Source organism: Doryrhamphus excisus, chromosome 11 (assembly GCF_030265055.1).
Source record: "Doryrhamphus excisus isolate RoL2022-K1 chromosome 11, RoL_Dexc_1.0, whole genome shotgun sequence".
Classification (NCBI taxonomy): domain Eukaryota; kingdom Metazoa; phylum Chordata; class Actinopteri; order Syngnathiformes; family Syngnathidae; genus Doryrhamphus; species Doryrhamphus excisus.
The window spans coordinates 7228789-7255933 of record NC_080476.1 but is presented as its reverse complement, the minus strand read 5'-3'; the positions used below and the strand labels follow the sequence as shown (position 1 = coordinate 7255933).

Sequence of the window (27145 nt, the reverse complement as noted above, 5' to 3'; positions counted from 1 at the left end):
GGTGTACAAAGTGGATGTGAAACAATACTGTGCACTAGAGGGGGCGCCATGACTTCTACTATTTATTGGAGACTCTAAATAAGGGGTGTCCAAAAGTCTCCCTCAAGGGCCGCATACAGGAAAATTGAAGGATGCGGGAACCACTTTGAATCATTACTTTTAAGAAAAGCAACATAAAAATACACTGCAATATGCATTAATTCATTTTCTACAACTTATCCTCACGAGGGTCACGGGGGTGCTGGAGCCTATCCCAGCTGTCTTTGGACGAGGGGGCAGGGTACACCCTGAACTGGTCACCAGCCAATCACAGGGCACATATAGACAAACAACCATTCACACTCACATTCATACCTATGGACAATTTGGAGTCACAAATTAACCTAGCATGTTTTTGGAATGTGGGAGGAAACCGGAGTTCCATGGCAATATATCTGCTAATTTAATTTCCACTATGTTACATTCTTCTGTACTCTGTCTGTATGCTACCGGCCCCGCCTCCACCCATCGAGACAAAGAGACTACATGACTGGTAAAATGGTTGAGATACAAGGAAAACGTGCACTGTTTCATTAGCCATGTTACAATACAACTAAAAAACATCATTCTGTGTACTAAATATCAACAGGGACACCTGTGGCTTATAGACAGGTGTGGCCTATGTATAAGTACAAATCTTTTTTTCTCTTTAAATTTAGTGGGTCCTGAAATGACAGTATATGTGCACTGTGATTGACTGGTGAACGACCGCCTCTTACCCAGTGACAGCTTGGGAAGACTCCGGCTTACCCATTACCCTGACCAAGATGAGCAGTAGATAATGAATGGGTGGATGGATAGAATGTACATACATTTTTCCTATTGTGATTCTTGATCATTGCTGATCACTAGTTAATTTTCCAAATGGTAATTGTAAAACTTTGGTGTTTCGGCCACATCTTGTGCAGAATCTTCTTAGAAGGGCGGGTGTGCCTAATGCTGTGTCTGGTGAATGTATCTTTGAATGTAATAATATGCGGTCACCGCTCCTTCCTTTTCAGATGATAATGAATGCGAGTCAGAGCCTTGCGGTCAGGGCAGAGGCCTTTGCATCAACACAGAGGGCGGCTACAAATGCCTCTGCCGCCAAGGTTATAAACACATGGTGCAGCATGGGAGGCTTAAGTGCGTCGGTAAGTCCATCTGATGACTAAATGTTTTTATTTTTTTGGGTCAAATCATGCATTAGCTATATCCCGTCTGTTTTGTAGATGTTAATGAATGCTCCAAGCATGACATCTGCGGCACTGGAGGCCAGTGTGTCAACTTACCAGGTTCTTATAAATGTGAATGTCACAGCGGTTTTAGGAGCAGGTCACACCGTCATCCAGTTTGTGAAGGTAAAACCATTCCAAAAACAGCAAAACATTTAGCATGTATGCCAGTCTTAACACCTTTTTTTTTTTTTTTAAGATATAAATGAGTGTTTGAGTCCGGACACGTGTCCCAATGAGCAATGTGAGAACACACCGGGCTCCTTTGAGTGTGTTCCCTGCTTGCCTGGTCATGAAGCCCGTGCTGGTATCTGCTATGGTGAGTAGAAAATACAAAAAATATATATACTGTAATATAGAATATAAGAAAACATTAATCTTTTTCAATTGGTAAGAAAATATTTTGGTAGTAGATTACATTAAAGATTGTATATTTGCATTGTATATTTCTTAGCTAGTTGATTAATGGCTCATTGATCACCATTATCTTCAAATTTTCATTGTTTTCTCTCTTTGAATGCGACTGGATTATTGAGCTGCCTAAGCAAGGCCTCCCAGAGCGTACATTTGCTGACTCTGAGGTTTATGGAATAAAAAAGTCAAGTGGTAGACCCCAAAAAATGTTGTATTTACTGACGGGATGTTCCTCATCCCAAATGAAAGTTGTTACTTGTGCCGTGCAATCTATAGTACAATAAAAATTCTGTGAGAGAAGGGTTTTGTGAACAAAAAACACCTTCAAATGCCTCATCTCCTTAAATGCCACAAAATTGCCGGTTTGGAATTTGTACGAGCGCACCAAACATGGGACATTGAAGGGTGGAATTTCCCCTGATGTGGAAAAATGTAACAATTAACCCATAATCTGGGCTACCTTTTTGTTAATTCAGTATTTGGGAATGGATGGCAAGGGAAGTTTTACAAAAATAATTTCCAGACAGTGGATGCCCTCCATGAAGCCATCTTCACCACCTGTAGCAACATTCTTCATGTGTTCCTCATGTGTTTCCACCAGACATAAATGAGTGCCAAAAGCCTGGTATCTGTCCTAACGGGCGATGTGAGAACCTTCCTGGAATGTATCGCTGCCTGTGCAATGAGGGCTTCCTACCATCTGTTGACAGCAAAGGCTGCAGTGGTTAGTAAATTGATGAGTGAAAGGCAACACACGCACATCCACAAGTTTCCATACTACCATTGGTCTTCATGTGATAGCTGTACAGTTATACCATGACATATGTATTTTTTACAGTAACTAATGCATTATATTTTGCAGTGAAAGTTTCTTCTTACTAATTTAATAAAAATCTTACTGATGGCATGCAGACATCAACGAGTGTGAGGATGTCAGGCTGTGCGCGTACGGCCGCTGCATCAACACTGAGGGATCCTTCCAGTGTCAGTGCTACCCGGGTTACCAGCGGACGCAGGAAGGCAGCCACTGCGAAGGCATGAATTATTCACCCTTACTTTATAGTTCACATAAAAGTCCATCATTTACTTGGGGTAATCTCCATTTCTAGCAACATGCTTTATGTTCCATTGTCGTCCATTCAGATATCAACGAGTGCGACAGGCCATCAAACTGTCAAAGGGGCCGCTGTATCAACAATATGGGCTCGTACAGCTGCGAGTGCCAGAAGGGTTACACTCTGATTGGAGGCCGACGCTGCCAAGGTTGGACCTTTTAAGTCCCAGATGACCTGCACAGTTTATTGCTCATGATTATTGATGAATGATTATAATGCATTGTAAATAGGTTGCCTATATTTAAAATGTCTGAGCAAATACCACAAAATCAATGTTTTCTTACTTAATCTCGAAGAAAACATTCTTTAGCAAGTCAGATGGTGTTTGGGTAGCGATCACAAACTGGTGTTATTTCCCTTTCAGACATAGACGAATGTTCCGCCGACAGGAGTCTTTGCCAGCCATACGGCTCCTGTGAGAACAGGCCGGGCTCGTATACGTGTGTGTGCAATCACGGCTATGTCCTCTCAGAGGACAAACACAGCTGCGACGGTAAGCTTTCTCGTATTCCCTCTTGCATTTCCTGAAGCCTGCGTTCATCTCAGCTTAGCCAGGTTGGAACATTAGACGCCTCTCTATCCCAGACTTGGATCAAATAAAATCTGTAGGCTTGTATGCTTTTAAAGGACTAAAAATACCATTTCCCACAGAAGTTGTGTATGAATCATGATTTTTTTTTTGCTTTGAATTGAGATCGTCATTCTCCGGGACGATTATTTTTATATGCACGGGTACATGTTTACGTTTGAAAGAAATTACACTGTTTTATCATTGTTATTAGGCTCCTCGGCGCCTTATTCTGCTTTAATGACATAGCCAATTCTATTTTGACGAAGGGTCCAGGCAGAACAGCTCATGAACATATTAATGGAAAGTCAAAACAAAAGTGAGTTCATTATAAGATCGCTCCTCCTGCAAGCTGCTGAATGATAGCCAGCACTGGCGTCAGCCGTCAGTGTAGAGAACCAGGGCAGTGGAACCAACTTGCCCTGGCTGGTGAGGCTTGCTTGAGGATGGGAAGAGCACGGACGAAATGCAGTGTCAATCAATGTTAAAAGGGGATGACCTCAGAGCAATCTAACTAGACCTTATACTGAATAATGACTGTCTAATGACTGCATTAAACGATGGTGTTCGAATTCTTGTCATTTGATTTGCACGTCAGATCCTGACCTCTTCTCACATTTGTTCCTCCAGCAGTTCAAATGTTGACAGATGAGAAGAAGGAGTGCTATCTGAACCTAGATGACACCGTGTTCTGTGACAGCGTCCTGGCCACCAACGTCACCAAGCAGGAGTGTTGCTGCTCCATTGGGGTAGGGTGGGGGGACCACTGTGAGATCTACCCATGTCCTGTCTCTCACTCAGGTACATATACATGGTCATAGCATAAATAATTGAAGGATGCTCGATGGGCTACGCTATGGTTGACAGTGAATTTCTCATAATGCATTTGGGTAAGGGTGTCTCCATTGAAGCTGTTAACCATCCTGTTTTGCTGTACAGCTGAATTCCACTTCCTGTGTCCAAACGGGCAAGGTCTCTACTACAACGAAGGTCTCATGTACAGCCGGCCTGCTTACCAGGGTATGTTTTACGGTTGTTGCGACATTGTCTACCTAACCTCTGATTGACTGTTCCTTATGACACTTATACATTACAAAAGCTGTAATGTGGCAGATTAATGCTATTTGCTAATAGCAGAAAGGACATTTATGCGCAAATATAAATTGATGGTGTGGACATTCACAGGGTGAACAAAATACATTTATGGGGGTCAGAATAGATGATAATATTAGCTGGAAATCTCACATTAAAAATATACAACATAAAGTGGAAATAAATACCTCGATACTGAAAAGACACTCTCTGGTTTTACCGTATCTAATTTATTGTGTGGAGACTATAAAAATACACTTCACTCTCGAACTGTACCACAAAAAGGTCAATTAGGATAAAATGCCTCTTATAGAGAACATATTATTCCTAAAATCACAATTATTAAAATTAGCTAGGCTGCACGGCGGTTGAGTGGTTAGCGCACAGACCTCACAGCTAGGAGACCTGGGTTCGGTCCCACCCTCGGCCATCTCTGTGTGGAGTTTGCATGTTCTCCCCGTGCATGCGTGGGTTTTCTCCGAGTACTCCGGTTTCCTCCCACATTCCAAAAACATGCTAGGTTAATTGGCGACTCCAACTTGTCCATAGGTATGAATGTGAGTGTGAATGGTTGTTTGTCTATATGTGCCCTGTGATTGGCTGGCCACCAGTCCAGGGTGTACCCCGCCTCTCCCCCGAAGACAGCTGGGATAGGCTCCAGCACCCCCGCGACCCTCTTGAGGATAAGCGGTAGTAAATGAATGAATAAAATTAGGTAATATTTCAAACAGCTAATTATGCATAAAGCAAATCATTTGATACCCAAAAAAGCAATATGGTTTTTCTCAATACGAGAGGAGAAATATGACCTTATGGAAAAATTTAATTTAGTACTGTTGATGTTTACAAAGTAGAAGGAGGAAGAGTCTAACCACGACTACACTTACATATATATGACTGTTATATAATGTAACTGTTACGTATGTAACTCGACTCCTATTGTACTGCCTATATTTCCCAAAGTACACATTTGGAACAAAGGAAGTGAACAAATGTATTGTAATCAATGTGAAACAGAAAGTGTGGTGGGGTAGGATTAAATAAGCTTTGCTTCTTCCTCCTCCTTCTTGTCAATGGAACTGTGGAACTGTGAATTGTACTATGTGATGCATTACACACAGTTGTCATCGCCTCCTTCTTTTCCAGATATCGACGAGTGTTCTTTGTTCGCTGATGAAATCTGCAAGAAGGGCCGCTGTCAGAACACGCAGCCAGGATATGAGTGCTACTGTCAACAGGGCTTCTACTATGACAGCAACCTTCTGGAGTGCATCGGTAGGTGTCTAAAGAGCTCTGGTTCAGTTGAGCTTGTGACAGTGTATCGTCTACCTAAATAGTTTTCCATCATATCAGTGTGACACACAAAAAGAAATAAATTGGCGTCATAACTCTACACAAGGGGGCGGCACGGCGGTCGAGTGGTTAGATCTCACAGCTAGGAGACCAGGGTTCAATTCCACCTTCGGCCATCTCTATGTGGAGTTTGCATGTTTGCATGCATGGGTTTTCTCCGGGTACTCCGGTTTCCTCCCACATTCTAAAAACATGTTAATCCAAATCCAAATTGTCCATAGGTATGAATGTGAGTGTGAATGGTTGTTTGTCTATATGGGCCCTGTGATTGGCTGGCGACCAGTCCAGGGTGTACCCCGCCTCTCGCCCGAAGACAGCTGGGATAGGCTCCAGCACCCTCGTGAGGAAAAATGAATGAATGAACTCTACTCAGGGTTGCACAGCTGACGAGTGGTTTGCGCACAGGCCACACAGCTAGGAAACCCGAGTTCGATTCCACCCTTGCCCATCTCTGTGTGGAGCTTGCATGTTCTCCCCGTGCATGTGTGGGTTTTCTCCGGGTACTCCGGTTTCCTCCCACATTCCAAAAACATGCTAGGTTAATTGGTGACTCCAAATTGTCCATAGGTATGAATGTGAGTGTGAATGGTTGTTTGTCTATATGTACCCTGTGATTGGCTGGCAACCAGTCCAGGGTGTACCCCGCCTCTCGCCCGAAGACAGCTGGGACCTAGTGAGGATAAGCAGTAGAAAATGAATGAATGAATGAACTCTACTCTGTTGTTTGCTAACATGGCGCCACCTTCTGGTTTGCATGTACTCTATACTGTATAGCAGACACACTAATTTGTTTGCCCATGTATAATTTTGAGTGTCCAAACAATACATCCATGCATTGGTGACTCAGTCTCTGTGAAGAATGGATAGTGGTTATTTTAGAGTCCTTATTGTGTGTGTGTGTGGGTGGTTTACCTTTTCATAACAATAATAAGCACCGTCCACTCTGTGCTGATTATTATTATGATAATTATTCTCTATTAAATCATTTCCTATGGACAAAATTGCTTTGGTTTTCGGTGGACGTTTTAGAGCAGATGAATGATGAAAGCCAAGGTTCCACTGTATCATCTCTTTGTCTCCTCAGATGTGAACGAATGTCACGACGAGTCTCTTTGCACGAATGGTCGTTGCATCAACACAGAAGGGTCCTTTTATTGCAACTGTAAGCAACCCTGGACTCCAGACTCGAACAAGAAGAAATGTGTGCTAGCAGCAGTAGCTGGTGAGCGAGCTAGCATGTTCTCCCACCTTGCAGTGCCCATATACCTGAATCTGCAATGTATCTTTATTGTGCAGATGTGAATGAGTGTGAGGACTCTGCCAACTGTAAGAATGGTCTCTGCGTGGACACTCCGGGGTCTTACTACTGCATCTGCTCGCCGCCACTGACCCTTGCTATTGACCGCAACAGATGCGTGACTCCTGAGGAGCAGGCCGGTGAGTGCAGACCTTCATTTAAAAAAAAAAAAACATCATCTTAGTGGTTAGAAAGTAAGCAGTATCTTAATGAAACAAAACAAATAAGTCATAGTATTGGCTTTGTGCGTCAGTGCATGCTTTGGATTCACTGCACATCAAAAATGCACACGTCCAATGCATTCCTATCCGTTGTTTCAGTCAGTGAGCCACATCTGTCACTTACATTGCAGCTTATAGTCACACAAAGTTGACTAGTCATCTATTCATTCACCACATTATTATTATTATTATTTATTATTATAAGGGAGCCAGGCGACAACAATTCGTTGGCAATTTTACTGCTGTGATGTTGTGCAATGACAATAAAGGAAGTCTATCCATCTATCTATCTATGTCTATGTATATGTAATGCAAATTATCCATTATTATTAGCCCTTGGAATTGTAATTTCCCATAATTTATACCTGATCTCAGCTACATTATTGGGTGTTTGCCAGTACTCTTTGAAATCAAATAACCATCTGGGTTTCCAATTAGCGCCGGGATCAGTGAACATTGACTTAAACAGTTGTAGCTGTACAACCTGCCGATGTTTTTCTCTTAACTCTGCAAGATGGCAGTAGCTGCATTTGTGTCTCATGTGTCATGAGTGAACAAAGCAAACTCTGCATGCGCTTTAAAATGTTGGTTGCGCTACTCAGCTGCTAGTGTTAAAGTCCTGCGTGTTCAAAGCAATGCTGTACTGTTGGCCGAGTAGTTTGCTCCTTTCCGCTATTACAACATTGGTTCTGTTGCTGCTGTATAGTACAGTAGAATTGGTAATGAATGACCAAGTGCTCAAAGCAAGCTAAGTTTTCACTTTCTTAAACACAAAATTTAAAAAAAATACATTGGAATATACATGGAACCTCGGTTAGCATTATTTATTTGTTCCAGAAGGTCCGACTCTAACTGAAACTGATGCTAACCAAATCAATTTTTCCATGAGAAATAAAACATTAAACCATTCTAAAAGCCAAAAATGTTAACATAAAACACATGTTATAGATGTACAGTTATAGTTTTACATGCAGAAAACCCATAAATATACAAATAAATAATGGATGAAAAGGATACATGAGCATTTAAGTTTACTTTTACACTCTTTCACTGAAGTTGTTCCCAAAGACACAATATGGCAGCGAGACATGACACAGATACCATCTTCCTACTTTGCTATGAGTTATTTTTTCAATTCAATAGTGTTTCTCACCCCAATAACCCAAAATGTTGTGATTAAAAATACATTAAGAACACAGCTGGACTCACACAATGTATAACGCCACAGGACACACACCATATTGTACGCTACCCGTGAAAAACAGAGGCATAATTTTGGCGTAATTTTATTACATTAATTGAGAAGCCCTTGCGGCAGACGCTTACCATGGTTTGACGTTATAGCGATGTGGTATGTCCACATTAAATTTGAATAGCAGCAGTCTATTAAATGTAAAATACATATTATAAAGATAACAACATCATCGGGTTAGGCAGCTGCTGGCTGCTGGCTGTTACATCCAGAATAATGCAGGAGCCCGACATAATGGAATAAATCCAATTCTTCAGTTGGAACGTCTTTATGGAGTTGTGTTGCCATCATGTTGTACCTTGTTTTGCTACAAAGTGTTTTCCTTGGACTACGGCTAAGATAAGTGAATATTTGTTCATAAGTTGTAACGTTTCAATATAGCGATAGTGAGGCTTCATGCTGCAGGATTCGATGCTTGTGTTACTTTTCATGAACATCTGGAATGTTTGACTTTACTCGCATTCAGACATGTTGGTGATAACTGGAGGGATTACTACCCCTGCTACTTTATGATATACTCTGGCATCTACTGTTCTTGTTTGTGTGGCATGCGTTGATCCCAAACCTGGGGTACAATTAGGGGGTATTATTGTTTATTGTTGTTGCCACTGTTTCATTTCATTAAGAATCATTACTTATTTTAAGTTCAAGTTCTCCAGCATTATGAATTTAGAGGATTATGGTAATGGTTTAATTTCATTTGAACATGCATCAGATTACAATTGAGTGCATCACATAATCAGTTCACAGTTCCACATGTCCAAAAGGAGTAGGAAGAAGCAAAGCTTATTAAATCCTACCCCTCCATCTTGTACTTTTACAATCAGTAACTGTTACATTTGTTCACTTCCTGCTTTCCTAATATAGTTTAAGTTTGTTTATTATTGTAATTTTTAATTTATTTATTTATTTTTGTCACGTACCGAAGTACGAGGTGATATGACCATACAATGACATAATGGGTACCACTCACACTTGGTACACTCACACTTGCTGGACACTTAATTAGATACACATGCACAATAAGAACTGTTTTGTGTGTTTTCTTATCATGCCTTTGCAAAGTTTTGGTTGAGCGGAATTCAATCAGATGTACAGTACCTAATGAAGTGTCCAATGAGTGTATTACACAATACATGCCGATACAATACCAAATCAGCATTTTTGATCCACCTGCCAACAAGAGCTGGCCCCATACAGATGTTCATACTGTAACCAGTGTCTGTGGTGCCCTTTGCAGATGTGAATGAGTGCCAGGATCCCTCCTACTGTAGGAACGGGAGGTGTGAGAACACGCCCGGCTCTTTTCACTGCTTTTGTGACCCTCCTCGCACCTTCAGTGCGGAGCTGAAACAGTGCGTCTATGACGGTGGGTAAATTCAGCATCAGCTAGTTTCAAATCCCCGTAGACACATGGTTCTCCTTGTCATTCATTCATTCATTCATTTGACAGTTGCTTGACTATAATTCCTAATATTTTGCTTCTTATCACGTAGCAAAAACATTATGGTGCAACCTGCACAGACGATCAATATACAAACAATAACAACTCTCAAACTTCAGCATTATTATCTTTGCAAAGGCATGATTCCAGTGTACAGGTGCACCTAATGAAGTGTCCAATGAGTGTAAAACTGGTTATTGCTGTATTGAAAGTTCATAAATTGAATATGAAACATGCATGTGAGTTGCTGTAATTGTGGCTGTTTGTACGTCATCCTTGCTGTAAGCACAGGAATTGCGTCTGACCATTGTAAAATATTCTATACAGTCATCCCTCGTTTATCACAGTTTATTAGTTCCAGACTCAACCGTGATAAGTGAATTTCTCATGTATAAAATGAATATATTTGTAGTTAGAGCATAGAAAACCTGTTTATGACCTCCTAAGTTGATATAATAATGGAGTGAGGCCGCAACATTATGCTGTTATGGTTGAACCACCATCTTTTTTTTTCTCTTTGCTTGATCCAGATCGCACCGCAGCCTACAAGGACGTATGTTTCCTGCAGGTGGACGAGGGCTTGATCTGCACCGAGCCCAGGAGCGTCATGTTGGTGACCTACTCGGAGTGCTGCTGCCACTACGGTCGCGGCTGGGGGCCCGAGTGCAACACCTGTCCGCCAAGAAATTCAGGTGAGTGACCCGTCCGCCCCCCACGTGTTTGCTTCTCTGTTGATTTTCTTGAAGGCTTTTGTTGTCTCTACACAGAGATGTTCAACCATTTGTGTGAGATGCACCTGGAGACGGAGTCCGACGGGGAGCAGGATTTCTTGGCAGCTTTCACTAACTACAATCCAGGTTGAACCGTACATATGCCACCATCTAAGTCCCCCCCCCCCCTCTCTGTATCACATTATTAAAATGTTCTTTCACAGGTGACAGTTCAGAGGAGGACTCAGACGAATGCAGCTGTACGAATGGACACTGTGTACGCTCCTATCTCAGCACCATGTGTGAATGTAACCAAGGATTTAGGCTGGACCACTCCCACACCCGCTGTATAGGTTTGTCTTTTTCTTTGTCAATCGTTACACATAGGACCAGTGACTGGTCCATCGTGTTGTGTCATTTTTTAAGCAAACTTTGGTCGATCAGTAGGTTCATTCTTACACGCAATAACCATTGATTAGCCAATTGGCAGAGTGGCGTCACTGGTCAATGCCTCACCAGTAATTGATCGGTCACTGGTCAGTCAGTACTTGTAATTATTATTGGTTGGTCATGTTGCATCACCTTTTAAGAAAACATTGTTTAGTCTTTATGTACATTATTATACGCAGCACTAGTAATTGGTCGAAATGTGTCAGTTTTTAAAGGGGACCTATTATGCTTTTTCCACTTTTCTGACCTATAAATGTAGTCAAAATGTTGTATTCTCATGTTAAACGATGCCAAACAATGAGGTTTGCACATTTGGAAGTGAGCCCGGAAAGAAGTTTGTGATGGCTCAAAACGCTCGGTTTTAGAGGGTGTTGTAAAACTGGAGTTTTGTGATGTCACACATAGACGGGGTTCCTTATATGGGCGTGTGCTGGAGGCCAGATACGCTGTCTGCTGTCCCAAAGCTCTGCTTCTGTGTTTACGTTGTTGGCAGTGGCTCCCAGGAAGTGTTTCTTTGGGTGTGAGTGGAAGCTCCATTTGTTTCCAATTCCTAGCGATGCAAAGATCAGGTACAAGTAGTAGGGGTTCCTGATTCCCTACCAGTAAAAAAAAAAATAATCTGTGACCGGCATTTCATACTGGACTGTTTTGTGAACATGGGCCAGTATGCAGCTGGACTAGCCGACAAGCTGTTGCTGAAGCCTAACGCCATTCCAACATTACTTGGTCATCTCAAAGACTCAGAAGAGCAAGCAGTAAGTAAGAATTTATCAGTGTCCTGTGTTTATTTTGTGTACGTAATGGAACATACGTAAACGGTTGTCTGTGTAGCATTATAGAGTGTACATACAGGATGCAAATTACAAGCTCACAGAGTCTTGACTTGCTAACAGCCATTTCCCACCACAGTCAGTGGGTCTACTTGAGTTTATTTAAACACTGGTAGTCCCACAAAAAAAAATTAATAACCACATTACACATTATCGATGCTGTAGAACGCTAAAATGCTAAAGCTACTTACCATTGAGAGACGTCTTGAAGTAATCTCTTTTCTTGAGAAACTTCAGACTGTCCAGTCCCTACTTCCAGATCGGATTTGGGATCTGTATGTTAAAAGTGGACATTTTAAAAAGTTGATCAAATCAAAAAACGTTGGGTTCGGCAGCTAGCGGCACAACACCGGAAGTCCTCCTAAGCACTTGGCAATGTGACCAACCACAGTGGAGTGGGGGTGCCTGGAAGTGGGCCATAGTTGGAATCAATTAAAACAGATTGTTTTCGTGGGAAGAACAAAATCCAAAAATACAACTGGAATAGGTGCTGATTCTGGAAGTTCTAAAAAGCTTTCTTTGCTGGTTATTGTGTGTAGGTGCTCTATAGGAGTCCACAATTCAAAGTGCCAAAAAGAGCATAATCGGTCCCCTTTAAGCAAACATTCATCAGTGTATGTGTCAATTACTTGTGAAAACTTGGGATTGGTCAGTTGCATTGCATCTCTTATTGCATATCACGTAAACACCATTCATTGGTCAGTTGTGTCTCTTTTGATGCAAACATTTGTAGCTCTATACGGCAATGACACACACGAACATTTCACTTGATGGAAACACAGCTTCAGTGTTTGTTTCTGCATTTCCCTCCCCCAGACATCGACGAGTGTGCAGAACCAGGGATTCGCATGAATCCGTGCAAGAACGCTCGCTGTGTGAACACGGCGGGCTCATTCAAGTGCTACTGCAAACATGGCTTTGTGGCCACACGCAGGCCAAACATATGCGTCCGTCGCAGAACCCAATAATCATTCAGACTTTGCTCTTATTTATCCATTTGTATGCAACACACACACACACTCAAGCACTGTGCACATGCTGTACATATACGCCTTTGAAATCACAACACACAACCGTGTATGCGCAGTCAACTTGGAAGATGTAAGCTCCTCCTCTGTGCCCTATTTTACATAAAACAATGACAAATGTGTGTTTTTTTATGAAATGTTTTTGTAATTAATTATTTCTTGCTCATTATTGCTCAGCCCATTTGAGATTTGTACATTGTACGGAGGCCAAAGGTTCTGGTGTCCCTCTTTAATTCTTCGTCCACATTCATTAATATTTAAGTCTAAATTCCCTCCTTCCAATTGTGTTATTCCAACGCAGATTGTTGATTTTGTGTTATTGTACAGTTTGTGGATTTGAGAGTTTGCTGTCCATTTTTTTTGTTGATGTAAAATATGAGAGACGTGAAGTTTGTGTATTTGACACGTGCACCTAAGTAAACTTTAAGCTAGAAATAAAGACCATGCACTTAGCAACACATGGGAATGTTTGCCAACTGTAGCTGACTTTGGAACGTCAACAATGTTTTGCTGCATCAAACCATTTCGACAACCTTTTAAGATAAGAATTTAATTAAAAAATATATATTTCAACCTATTTGTATACTGTTGTGTTTCGATGGGTTTGAGGACATGCTTCGGCATTCCACAGCATTCCACAGTTCCATCCACTATTCTCTCCCCTATTCTCAGAAAAACTGAATTTTGAGACGTTTTCTGTTATGTATTGCATATATATATATATATATATATATATATATATATATATATATATATATATATATATATATATATATATATATATATATATGGTCAATTATGACGGATTGAATAATAAATAAGAATAATACAATAATACATACGGGAATAAACGGAAATAATAACTTAAAATAACTTAAAAATATAAATTGAGGAATTAAAAATGACAGAAATATTGTATAGTGAATAAATAAATACAGAATATATGATTAAAAACCTACTAAATAATGAAAAAAATAAATTGATGAATAGAAAATGACAGAAATATTGTATAGTGAATAAATACAGAATATATGATCAATGACCTATTAAATAATTACAAAAATAAATTGGGCAATTTAAAAAAGGACATTTTATAGTGAATAAACACAATTTATGGTCAATTATGTATAAAATGCTAAAATACAGAAATAAAGAATGATATAAACATTGAATAGTGAATAAATAAATACAGAATATATGATTAGTAATAACTTATTTAAAAAATGCAGGAATAATAAAAATGACAAACATTGCATTGTGAATAAATACAGATGTTTGCCATTTTCATAAATAATTGTATATGTATTTGTGATGTATAAAGGTGCATTTTTCCATCCTCAAATGCTCTCTGTGTAATGCAGTGTGGTTCTACATCACTGAATGGATTAACTTCTCCTACCGAGTGACGGAAGGTACGGATCGTGTCGTAAGGTAAGCTGTTTGCACCCATGCGGGTCCCGACGTGTAGATGATGCTCCTCATCCTGCTCCTCAGAAAGCCACGTTGCTATGGCACCATAGCTCCTCGTCCTGGTTTCATTCTGTCAAAGCATTATGTCATTTAAATCTAGAACGGAAGAGTGACCTTGAGCAACCACTTTAGGCGGCAAAGAAAGAGGGCGTGAGAGAGAAAGAAATGGCTGAGCAACAATTAGAACAGAAATAGCATATAGCTGGCCTTTTCAGATGACTCAAAAGGTGGTGAGAGGCTATAAATACATTTTAGTGGGTCAAACTGCCCGGAGAGTAACCCTCCATACTGCATCTGCTCAACTTAAGTAGGTGTTGTGCAGCTATTGTGGAAGATGGGGGACAAACATTGTGAGCAATGACATTGCAAAAGTTTTCCATCAGTCCCGTGTGTAAACATAAACCTCTGCTCTCAAGGAAAAAGCAATTGTTTGTAATGGCTTCTATTTAAATCGTGTAGTTAGGAATGACTTTTTCCATGATCTTTGTCTTTGTTTCACTGATTTTAATTATGCAAATTACCTCAAGACTATTACACCATATTCAATTTGGCTGTTATGGCGACTGAAGAGACAACATGGCAGTGAGACACAAGAGAAATACCGTAGATCCAATATTTTCACTGTGGTTACGATCGGTGAAAATGTAATTGAGATAATGTATATTTTTGACACATGACCCTTTCAAGCCCTCCTCCAAGCTTGACGTTGATGTTCGCCTCCCATTTTGGATCAACATTTCCAAGAAAAGTGACATTCATAGCTTGAATTTAATATGGCGTTTGAAGAACAAACACTTGACCAGGGGTCTCAAACACGCGGCCCGCGGGCCAAATGTGGCCCGCAGGACACTAGTTTGAGGCCCCCGCCTTGATATGAAAGTTTAATGTTAGTGCGGCCCACGCAAGTTTGATATAGATGCTGTATGGTATCATGTACCCAGAAAGAATTATTACGTTTGATTAATGTTCATGTTAAAGGTTAAATAACTGTTAATAGTTATCCTTCCTATCCGTTTGGAAGTGGTAAGTTTTTGGCTATTTAAGTTTAAAGGAAATAACTTGGAGGCTACCGTTTAGGTCGCTAGCTCTCTAGTTTGCGAGTTAGCATGTGTCTCAAGACCCTGCAGTTGCGCAATATGTTGTAAATAAAAAAAACTAAAAATGTGACTATAGTCGTGTTTTGTCATGTCTATAGGGCTCTAATAATGCTTTGTTAATTTTAATCTGAAAAAAATAATTTGTCTACCCACCAACTATATGTGGTTTCTTAAGTTTTTATTATTTGCTGTTTTATTATTATTATTATATGTATTTATTTATTACTGATTGATTGATTTTCTTTATTCTGGATTTGTTTATTTTTCATCTTATTTTGTGCAGAAAAATAAAAATTAAGATATTTGAGAACAATGGAATGTTTTATCAGCGCTTTTATTGTAGAAAATCGGAACCAAAGCACTGAAAAAGTTTGTATATTTTACTATTACTATGGTGAGTTTCCAAGACTCACGGTGCAGCAACAGTCAATGAAACGGCTAACATACCAGCTAACATAGTCAACGCCTGCGTGTGCATCACAGTCAGAAGACTAAGCAAATTACCTAATTTTGGGTCCTCTGCCTGTTAGGACCCTTAGAATAAGGAATACATTGACATTTTAAATTTTTAGTCTAATTGATCGGTATCAACTGATCTCACTCATGGATGATCGGTAGGCTGCATAAAATATTGATTTTTTGGATTCTATGGTTATCATCACACTTCTCCTTGTTGATGATTTGATCTCCAAATTGCTGACTGACACTGTGATTGGCTGGCGACCAGTCCAGGGTGTACCCCGCCTCTCGCCCGAAGACAGCTGGGATAGGCTCCAGCATGCCCGCAACCCTTGTGAGGATAAACTGCAATCATTTCTTCCTCACATACTGTATATATATAACATTTGCAATGTGGTATAATACACATTTGATCGGGTCTCCTCTCCACAGTAATCTCGCTTATACTTCTTGTCAGATGACAATATTAAAGGGCAGCCCACAGGCCGCCCCCTCCTTTACCTCTCCTTGACTGGAGTCATATGATTCAGCTTTAAGGCTGGCAATATCAGTCCCACACTGTGGAAAATAAGAACAGAGATCAAGTCCAACCATGTGTAAAGCACAGTCACACCAACTTTGCCAAACGCATGCCTGCCCACCCCGACTCCTCCCTCGTTGCCGCACGCACCAATGATGACCCCACCCGTCCAGGTCCAGTCTATAGAGAGCAGACACAGGGGGGTTTAGCTCAAACTGCTGCAATCTGCAGAAAGCACTGTGCTGGACACACTCTGGCAGCCAGTGGCAGCCTTATATTCTACACTCAGCTCTTTCCCTTTGTCACAGTGGATTGGGGATGAGATCCCTGCATGTGGTGTGGGGTCTGGGCTCAGGGGTGGGGTCTGGGCTCAGGAGCGTAAACATGGTGGGTGTGTGCTATAAATGTTGATACATGTACTGAAATGGGCCATGTTTTTTTTTTTTTTTTACTAGATGCGCTCTTTACAGCTATCATTGGTTTTAATTTAATTTAATTTAATATTAAAAATTTAAAATCAAAGTCAAAATACATTATAAACTATATGGAATTGGGCTGCACTGAGGATGAGTGGTTAGCACGCAGACCTCACAGCTAGGAGACCAGGGTTCAATTCCAACCTCGGCCATCTCTGTGTGGAGTTTGCATGTTCTCCCCGTGCATGCGTGGGTTTTCTCCGAGGACTCCGGCTTCCTCCGACATTCCAAAATTCATGCTAGGTTAATTGGCAACTCCAAATTGTCCATAGGTATGAATGTGAGTGTGAATGGTTGTTTGTCTATATGTGCCCTGTGATTGGCTGGCAACCAGTCAGGGTGTACCCCACCTCTTGCCCGAAGACAGCTGGGATAGGCTCCAGCACCCCCGGCATCCTTGGGAGGAAAAGCGGTAGAAAATGAACGAATGAATGACTATATGGAATTAATATCTTGCTGTCAAGACTAATTTTACGCTACAACAAACTATACTACTACCCTTTTTCACGACCACAAACTGCTTGTAATGAATAGGATGCAATTTGCCCTCCCAAGGAGACCCGCCAAGTCCTCACCGCAGCTCCACCCATACATGCAGACATGGACCCACCCTCTACGCAAGGGCTACGTAACTACATAATGGAGAGGGCCACCGTTTCAAAAATGTAAGGGCTGAAGGGCTGGACATGAAAACATAGCATTCCACAAATATTGAACTTTGGCCTGAAAATAGGTTGTTTGTAAGTCGAGATCTTACAGCTGAATTATACCTAAATTAACACTTAATACAAGAATGCAAGTTTCCATTTCATGCCTTTTTATTACTATCACTTTGTCAGGATTAGATCCTTTAACATGCTCAAGGATACTGTAGCAATCTGGCAAGTAAGTGTAGTGTTTTGTGATTTCCTGACTGTGAATGTTAGGGTACGCGTTGAGGAGAATGTTTAAAGAGGACAGTTGAGTTTGCTGATGTTGTTTTGTCGTGGGTGGGGCTTACAATAGCCTTTTTTGTTGATCGACAAGCTCCTTGTCAACCTCTTAATGTATGGGTAGATGTTAAAATACAAATTTTAGCCTTAATGATGGTTGCAACAGTCGAGTGTACTCCATTCATTTTTAACGGAACCTGTGCAACAGATCAAATATCGTGAATCACCATGCAGCCACGGAACAAGCGAAACAAAGTAAACATAGCAAGTAAGTTCACATAAGTTTACATGGAATACTAGCAAAACCGTCTGTTTTTCCTCCTCTGAACTACTTTGATACCCTCAGATTCCCTCCAAATCTGACAATCAATCAAAACCGTGGGAGACTCCTAATTTGCTCTAGGTGTGAGCACGCTGCCACAGCCTCTCGTCTTTTCCAATGTGCAGTTTGCGTTGGCGATGAGTTTCTCCAGTTGCAGTCATTTGCCACTTCCTGTGTGTGGAGCCCTTTAAGAGGAATGTAGAATACTTAGTGTATTCTTCCAATGTAACTAGTTCTTCAGCGAGTTTTGTGTTTACAGATCAAAATAACTTCCTAAATGACACATGTATGTAACCACAAAAAAACGTAACATTGCAACCTGAGGACCACCTTTGAGAAACTTTTTGGACTAGTACTGTACATCCATGACTCTCTGCCAAGCCTTCTGCTCTTAATATTAAGATGATCACAATTTAGTCTCCAATTAACCTCTGCATGTTTTTGGGATGTTGTAGCGTAACCTACACAGCACAAGAACAACAAGCAAACTCAACACCTCAAGCCTGGTTCTCCAGGCTGTAAGGCTAATGTGCTAACAACTAGACCACCGCACGGCACTCGTTCAAAATCCATTTGGGATTATTCACATTACGAATATGCTTTCATGAATTATTAAAGAACTTAATGTTGGACCGTAAACACTCAAAAAACTCACTTGAGAACTGGATACAACACACGACAAGAATGCAATGTATGCCTTGTTTAACATTGCTTATTTTTAATTTACTCTTTGCACTTCATTATGTTTCTCCAAGTGTAAGGAGGGTGCACCAAGGAAAAGAAAAGCCATCATAAAAAGGTCCTGAGAGAGGAGAAACACCCACCCATATGGACGCACTTTTGGTGTCAACCATGACTGAAGAGCATGTAAAAGGATGTGCTCCTATGGAAGTGACAGTAATAACTTGGCAGTATAGTAGTCTTATTTATGTACGTGTTCTCTTGACATGTCTACTTCTTCCTCTCAATAAGCCACAGGTATAAATATAAGGGATTCTTCTATCATTTTATGACTGCATATTACATTTTTCTGATATTTCTTAACATGAAAACTGCTTGGAATTTATTTTATTATCATTTTCATTTATTTTTCTAACTCAGAAGTTGCATTTTTTTTATATATACGGTTTGATTGTGTCTGATTGTGAATGAATGAACATGCTAACCGGGGTTTAGTGTTGTTTCAAGCCGTGCAAAATAATAAGTGAGTGTAGCAGCTACAGGATTTAGGTCTCCTGTGTCCTAAATTCGTGTCCTAAAATGAATAACGTGACAATATGGTTCCATGCTTTTGCTTTTAGCACCAGGGACAGCACCATACACTGCCATTGTGCTTCTCTTCTACAATACTGACTGAATAATATGTACACGCTGCTTTGCATGTGCCCAGGAAGGGTCAGCAGCACCCACCCACTCACACAACACACACACACACACACACACTCCCCCACTAGCAGCAGCACCTCGTCCACTTTTTCTTTCTTCCTATCACAGGAGTGCGTTCAGCAGGCAAGGCAGGCAGCGGGAGTGTGAGTGAGGTTCTACCCGGGCGGAGCGTCGGATGCTCGGCCACTGCTGCTGCGGATATCCGCCTGGTACCTGCCTCCCTCTCAGGAGGGACGACTCGATTCCGAAAAGGCCATTTTTTGCCGCTTTTGTAACACGGTGAATGGTTAGCAGAGGCGGGGGTGAAATGTTTTTTTTTTCGATGATACGGATGTAACGGCGGAGCATTATTAGCATCACCTGGGATTTTTTAAAAACTGTTATCATCTGAATTAGCTTACTGGCACATTTTGATGTCGACTTAAATATCATATGTATTCGCTAGGGTTGAATTAATATCCTAACGGAAGACAAAACAAAAGGTAAGTGTCTTTTTCCACCCCTTTTCAGTTATCATTACTGTCTTTATGATTTAATCACCAATAACAAAGCTAATAAGAGAGGAGTGTGATATCATTCAGGTGACTGATGTTAGCCGCTATTAGCATTCCAACCCAACGTATAGCTTCACTGGATCGTCGCTCATATGGATATATTTTTACACTCTTATGGACATTTCTTGTCGTTATTTGTGATGATAGTATGTTAGCTGCTTGGCAGAGAAGTGTGTGAATGTGTAGTTGGTGGTAGCCATCAATCAGGACGCCTTTGTTTGAATCCATGTCAATGCCTGCCACAGTCCAAAATGCATGCTGCGTTCACGTACAGCCTGTGGAGCCCTACAAACAACACAAGGCACGAAAGCAGTAGATAGCTCATTGTTTGTCTCGAATTCTGTTTCTTCACTATATGGTCTAAATTTCCACTCTGGCATGCTTTCTGTTCGCCTTTATGACAGCATAGGGATTTATGCAGCCTGGCCTACAACGAGAGCCATGGCAGCATGAATGCAACCCCTATGTGCATTCAATTAGACGTCATATACGTTCATGTCAGAGCTCAGAGACGAACTATAGTATCTGGATAGATAAACTTTCCTGGAGAAAACAACCGTGGCAACGTACATGAAGGTGGGTGACCAACATAATATAAAGCTTATGCATATTGATGACTTTTAATGGCTTTTCTGGCCCACACCAGTTTGGTTCCCACATAATGAATAGTCTTTAATATTGTATGTTAGTGGTTTTTAATGCATCATCCCCACTCCTACATATAATTTATGTTTTGATGCAAGCTGCATGCGTTTATGGGTTACATTTAATCCCCCCCTTTCCACCTCTTATATGGCAGACATTTACCACTTGTGCCCTTTTCTCTGCATTGCTTATGAGTCATGTTACAGAACATTGATTTACATTGCCTACCATGACTTCTTTTTATAGTAAGGGCTGTTTGCACTTTGCAATGCATTGTATGGTACATCATTCATTGCATGTAAAGCATTTCAAACTAGACCAGTATAGAATTTATACGTCTGTAAATCATTATTTAAATGTAAAAATAAAAAAAAAACTATTTTATTCTGGGGAATTCCTGGAATTTTATACATTACCCATCATGCTTTTTTCAGTCAAAACTGAAGATTGCCACCAGAGGGCGACATGTTCAACCCCGATCCCAGAACAATAAATCAGTGCTCATGCGGGAATTCTGTCTGACTTGAGGCATGCTTAGTTGCAAGATGGAAGGCGGCCACATGTAGTGTGCTAAATAATTTACCAAGTCCCTCAGGATATGTGGCTGAAAAGGTGTGATACAACAAAAAGCTTTGGAAGTCTTTATTCGTGTGTAATACTTTGGGTTTTCAGTCGCATGTAATTCCGAAAGCACCAAATATAATCAGCTATATTTGAAGATGCTCCCTTATTTACTGTAATCTGGAATGTTAAGTACCAAAGAGAAGGAGTGGGAAGTATCTCATTTTAATGTTATGAGTGGGAAGCAATTTTTTTGAGAACGTATTTGTCAAGTAGAACAGCACATTGTGATTAAACCATCATGGGTCACATTGAAAGCTTGAATTATTTAAGCTATTGATTATTCCCCTTGTAGTGTCACTTTTGTCACGTTTCCTTTTCATGCCGCATGATTTCACTGATGCAATAGAGAAACTAATGATGTTTCTATTATTCCGTATACAAAGCTTGTTTTGTGGAAATCAAAGTGACATGTCTGTGTCTGTGTCTGCGTGCGGAGGGCACGCTCGCTTGAATGTTTGATGAATGTGATGCTACAGGTCAACAAAAGAGCCTGCTGTCCTATTCAGCAGTGCATTTAGACCAGGATCAGCAGCCTGTGGAGGGGCCTCTGATGCTTATATGCCTCTGGCTGCTTCATCGCTACAAACAGGAAAGGCACCGAACAACTGTCCCAACTCTCTGCTGACTCCTTTATTGTACTGGGCCGTTTGTTGGCAGAGGCTTTTTGGTTTTAGGGAGACTTTTCATTGTGTGTGCAGGGAGGGTAGAAATGTGTATTTAAACTCTCTGTGCGTGCTGTCTTTGCAGTGTCTAAATGAAAGATGACGTTTGGTTTTCTGTGAGTGGTCCTATTTGTTGGAGTCTGTTACGGTCTGACATTCTTACATGGAATTTAGGGGGTGAGCATTTGGCTACATTTGGGGTGGGACAATTTCCTTTTGAGTGTTCGGAGCTCCTGTTTCCTTGCTTAGTGTTGTATTGTCTAAAGCGGAGGTCAACAACCTGTAGCTGGTGAGCTAACAGTAGATCACCATCTGTAGTGTCAAATAATATTTGCTTCCATTGTTCATATTTTTAGAACTGTACTTTATCAAAGTGTGGGAACTCGCAAGTTTCTTTCGCCCCGTGGTGGGTTATTTAACAGTGGCACTCAAAAAATGCATGGACAGTGAGGTACTTTGATGGGGACTCGGCTTTGCGGAATGATACAGTACAGGTCAAAGTGACTAGTTTGCACACGTAATATTGTATGATAACCAAGACAAAGCAAAATATTGGCAAAAATTTATGGCGGAAACCGAATCTCTGGTGTTCGAAAGCTGTAGCTCAGCTTCCCATTGTTGATGTCACATTCTTCTTCTTTGGAGAACGAAATAACTGAGTCAGAATCAGCAGTGCCTCTGATGGCTGCTTCAAGACAATTCTGAAACTGAAACTAAAACGGACTCTGACTGAATGAATCCTCACTCGTTTGTCATTTGATTGATATACAGGACAGGCAGCCTAACATTAATCTGCCATATGTAGACGTACACTCCGACAATACTGATAGCTTTGGTTACACCACATTGCACACTACGGGACCCCTGAAGTGACATAAGAAACAGCCGCTGCTTTAACAATAATTATGTACTGAGCTAACTGCTTAGCCTCCAATTGAATTTTTCTAGGAAGACAAAGTAAAAGCCAAAAACGTACCACTGCCACATGGAATGGGAGGATAACTTTTTTCACAATGTCATATCAGACGCTTCATCCATGGCTGACTTAATGAAGGTAATATCTAATAATAGTAATATCAAGTTAACATTTCTGATGCCTAATAGTGACTAGAAAACTATATATGACTTTTTGACTAATAATAGTTTCATACGCAGAAAGCAATTTGAATTGCTTATTGCTTCTAAATGACAAACGAAAAGGGATAAAGGAACACTTCTACCTTGCTAGGACATTTGATGATAGTGTATTAATAATGTCATGAGAAAGATGTACACCATATCACAAATCGTGAAATGTAAACAAACTGAGACAAAATATGCTAGCTGGGGTGTAAACTCATTGAGATTCCACTGTATTATATTTATAGTACAATACAATAGGGCAAGCCCACTCTTTTGTGCAAAATAGACATAGACATAGACATAGACTTTCTTTATTGTGATTGCACAATAACACAGCCTGGCTCCCGTGTAATAATAAATAATAATGTGGAGAATAAATAGATTGCATCAAATATGAACAACAATGTACAGCGTAAACAGTAATTTGTACAAATAATTTAAATAATTTAGAATAAATAACAATTTAAAGTTTTGGTTGTGCGTGTGGGCAGGTAGAGGCTTATTTGGCATTGAGCAGTCTGATGGCCAGGGGGAAGTAGCTGTCTCTAAACCTAGTTGTTCTACAGCAGATGCTGCAGAGCCTTCTCCCCGATGCCAAGCTCCCAATATGTGTAAGCTCTCTTTAGCTCACCCCTCAGTTAGATTTGAGTCTAGGCTCTGTGTCACTTAATGTGTTACTTTTGGCCTGGGGTCATTGTCATACTGAAAGATGAAACTCTAGAAAACGTCAAGATTGGGACATTTTTACTGGTGTTTACAACTGTGTATGTTCTTGATAAAAACAACTTAAATTAGAATGCTTAAAGCTTCACCATGTGTATGGTTCTGAATTATCCTTCCACATTTGTCCATTACACGCTGCCCATTTGTCACTGAAATATGCCAGGTTGCTTGGTTGTGATGTAGTGTACTATAGTCCACTGTTGGGCAGTGCCTGCATGGTTGGCCAATGTACACAGACCATGTTATTCCCTGCAGGCGACTGATTGGAGGCTGAATTTCTCATTTACTCTGGTCCTGATTAACGTAGTGCATTGACAAACAGACCAGCTGGGCGTAGAGAACCAGCTCACAGAGAGGTGGGGGAGGTGGACAAGGAGTGGGTGACAAAGAGGGAGACGGAAAGAATGGTGGCGCTGCCCGCCACGCTGCTGGCTCTGCTCTGCTTTCAGCTCGCGCCACCGCACAATAGGGTGACACGCGTCTGTCAGGTCAGAGGCTGAGGTTTAGCCCCTAGGGCACCGCCTGATGGCCCACTTCCTCTTTGGAGAAGGACCATTACAGCATCATGTCTTTGTTCAAATAATAAAAGATAAAATAAAAAAACATGTATTTTAATTATTAAACTTGAATTAGTTGAGGTTTGCTGCAATTGACGGTGCAATATTGATATATCACATTCTGAACATGGCTTTTGTCTCAAATTTGCGACTTAATCCCAAAGGGGATCCCCTTTTATGCCCCCCCCCCCCCCCCCCCCCCCCCGTTTTATTGAGCGTCTGCCTGTCTGACCGTCCATGCTTTTTCTTATCTTTACAATATAAATGAGCTGTATCGACAAGACACTGCATTAGCTTAAGGGTATGCACCTGATACCCCTAGAAGGTTTTCATTTGGATCCTGCACAGCTGATAGTCACTATTTGCCGGCTGTAGTATGGCGGCTTGTGTGATTGGCAGTGTTGAACAGATCCTCATTGTGTGTCAAATCACTCCAGTATACGGTGTCATGCTGAGTGGGCGGATAGACTGTGGCTTTTCCAGGCAGTGTGTGGTAGTGGCGATTGTGAAGTGTTGTAGGTCAGTCCGTCGTGTGTGTTTGGGGGTGGGTGGGTGGGTGGTTGGTTTAGGGTTATACCATAAATACGGCATGTGTGTGTGCGAGGGAGGATGAGCAATGGGTTGTATCATAGTAGGTCAAAGGATTGTTTGTCTGATCCATTGAGGAGAGATTAACACAGCCACTGAGCGAGCCCCCTCCATACTTGTAACAAGGACAGGATTGCCCTCTATTTGCCTCCCTTCACTTCATTGCTCCTCCAGACGCCCACCATTAGTCACTCCCACAGACACGTTTAATAGACTTGATCACTCTGATGGGTGTGCGGGTTCCTTTCACCTTTTTTTTTTTACAGCTATTCCAATTGATAATATATATGCTAACCATAAAGGTTATACTGAATGAAATCTAGCGAGTACTGTGACATGGTCAGTAGAATGTGATGTGAAAAGTTGGGGGGTTAATGTGGTGAAGGGGAGGTGCTGTGACGTCTTCTTCACTAATCCCTGCCTTTAGTTCCTATTCCCAGCCACTCCTTAATCTCCCGCTAATAAGATTTTCAAGCTTTTGTTTTATTTTTTTATAGCTAGAATGTTTTACTTGGCTCGACAATATTGAAGTTTACTTTCAGGATAATGCTCCATGTGACTCCCCTTGCAATACAATTAGGGATCTATGCTGTATTTTGCTGCCCGGTGCAAGAGACAGACCAAAATAATGTTATTGAATTGATGAGCTTTTATTTTTCAACCCCAACTCACTGGTCATTATAAAAAATGCAATCTAAGGCATCCTTTTTTTGGCTTCACTTTTTAAAAGTCCATAATTATGCCATCGCTGTCTACCCTTCTTTTTGCCCATCATGCAAAAATGAAGCAGACTGATTGCTCTTGATTGATTTCTAAGTGTCCTGACTGCAGTGTTTTGTTTTTATCTATTAAAGTTACCCTTAAATAAATTAAGGATGGTGGATATTCACAATTCAGCATTTGTAATAACACAAACTTGTTGGAAAACCCACTAGTGTGTGTGTATAATCACCATAATTACACTGTTTATTGGTAGAAAAACCATCTCATTTGCCCTACATTGGTAAAGCTGGGGTTGCACAGAAAGTATCAGAGGCAAACTTCAACTTGCTTGAGCAGGTATGCTTTGCAGTGAAAGAGAATCATAGTCATGGCCTTACTCACACATTACAAACCAACAAGAGCTTATCAACTCAAATGCCTAACTCACTCACAGTGTAACCAACAATAACATATGGAACACACAATCTATGCGATTATCAAAAAGGACATGCTTCTTCTTTTTTGTCTTTCGGCTTTTCTCATTCCTGATCCTATCCATCCTGGTCACTCCCAATGAGAACCACAGCATCCTCATTTCTGCTACCTCCAGTTCTGCTTCCTGTCTTTTGGTCTCACCACAGTAATATGCAAAACAATATTATTTTGTACTTTTGTATAATTCAATACACACATTATGTGTTCCATGTGTGTGCTTGTTTTATTTTTTGTTGCGCCGTGAATGAGGTAGGCATTTGGATGTAAACATTTTTGCGGTTAACCTTCGGGTAACAGCGATTATCAATTATCTTGGTCAGGATATCAATTTACGATAATATTAAAGAGAAAAACAGATATCTTAAAATGTAAATATAAACCACTTTAACACAATCTGTCTTAACATCGAGAATATATTAGTGCAGCATTTCTGTAAACAAATGTCCTCTTAACAGACACTTTTATTACAACATCTCTGTAAACAAGTGCGCATCATAAAGCGAAACCCATCATTCTCGACAACGCTGTATGGCCGCAGGTCCTTGGAAATATACACAGTTATGTCATGAGTGATTGACTTTGACATAAGTAGAGCCCCCACATTGGTCTCTTCAGGCCCAGGCCCCTTTTTGGCTTACTAGCTCTGGATGATGGCGCTGCAAGTGGCTGTGCATATTCATTGTGTTTCCAGTGTACGGTATTTAACTTTTGTGAAATAGTTCTTACATATAGCAGAGTACTTCATCAGTACTGTAAAACTAGAGATGATAAAATGAGTCCAAAG

General features: G+C 40.8%; 2 protein-coding genes across 16 annotated transcripts in view; both read left to right on the top strand.

Annotated features, from left to right (window-relative positions):
* The window catches only part of ltbp3 (latent transforming growth factor beta binding protein 3), a 47358-nt gene extending 33758 nt beyond the window's left edge, over positions 1–13600 (top strand). For 11 of the 13 annotated variants that reach the window (XM_058086819.1, XM_058086812.1, XM_058086823.1 and 8 more), the window contains 17 exons: positions 1041–1172; positions 1251–1379; positions 1453–1572; positions 2269–2391; positions 2580–2702; positions 2811–2930; positions 3147–3275; positions 3981–4151; positions 4290–4370; positions 5589–5717; positions 6880–7017; positions 7092–7232; positions 9806–9934; positions 10540–10701; positions 10777–10866; positions 10944–11072; positions 12816–13600. In XM_058086819.1, coding sequence (XP_057942802.1) covers positions 1041–1172; positions 1251–1379; positions 1453–1572; positions 2269–2391; positions 2580–2702; positions 2811–2930; positions 3147–3275; positions 3981–4151; positions 4290–4370; positions 5589–5717; positions 6880–7017; positions 7092–7232; positions 9806–9934; positions 10540–10701; positions 10777–10866; positions 10944–11072; positions 12816–12967 — 2198 coding nt within the window. In that variant the 3' untranslated portion in view covers positions 12968–13600. The remainder of the gene's footprint in view (positions 1–1040; positions 1173–1250; positions 1380–1452; positions 1573–2268; positions 2392–2579; positions 2703–2810; positions 2931–3146; positions 3276–3980; positions 4152–4289; positions 4371–5588; positions 5718–6879; positions 7018–7091; positions 7233–9805; positions 9935–10539; positions 10702–10776; positions 10867–10943; positions 11073–12815) is intronic. The other 2 variants (XM_058086821.1, XM_058086825.1) reach the window with 2 other exon arrangements.
* A 6159-nt stretch (positions 13601–19759) lies between these two features.
* Positions 19760–27145, top strand: part of sptbn2 (spectrin, beta, non-erythrocytic 2) — a 39338-nt gene continuing 31952 nt past the window's right edge. For 2 of the 3 annotated variants that reach the window (XM_058086163.1, XM_058086162.1), the window contains exon 1: positions 19760–20171. The gene's annotated coding sequence lies outside the window, so the exon portion shown is untranslated. The remainder of the gene's footprint in view (positions 20172–27145) is intronic. The other variant, XM_058086165.1, reaches the window with a different exon arrangement.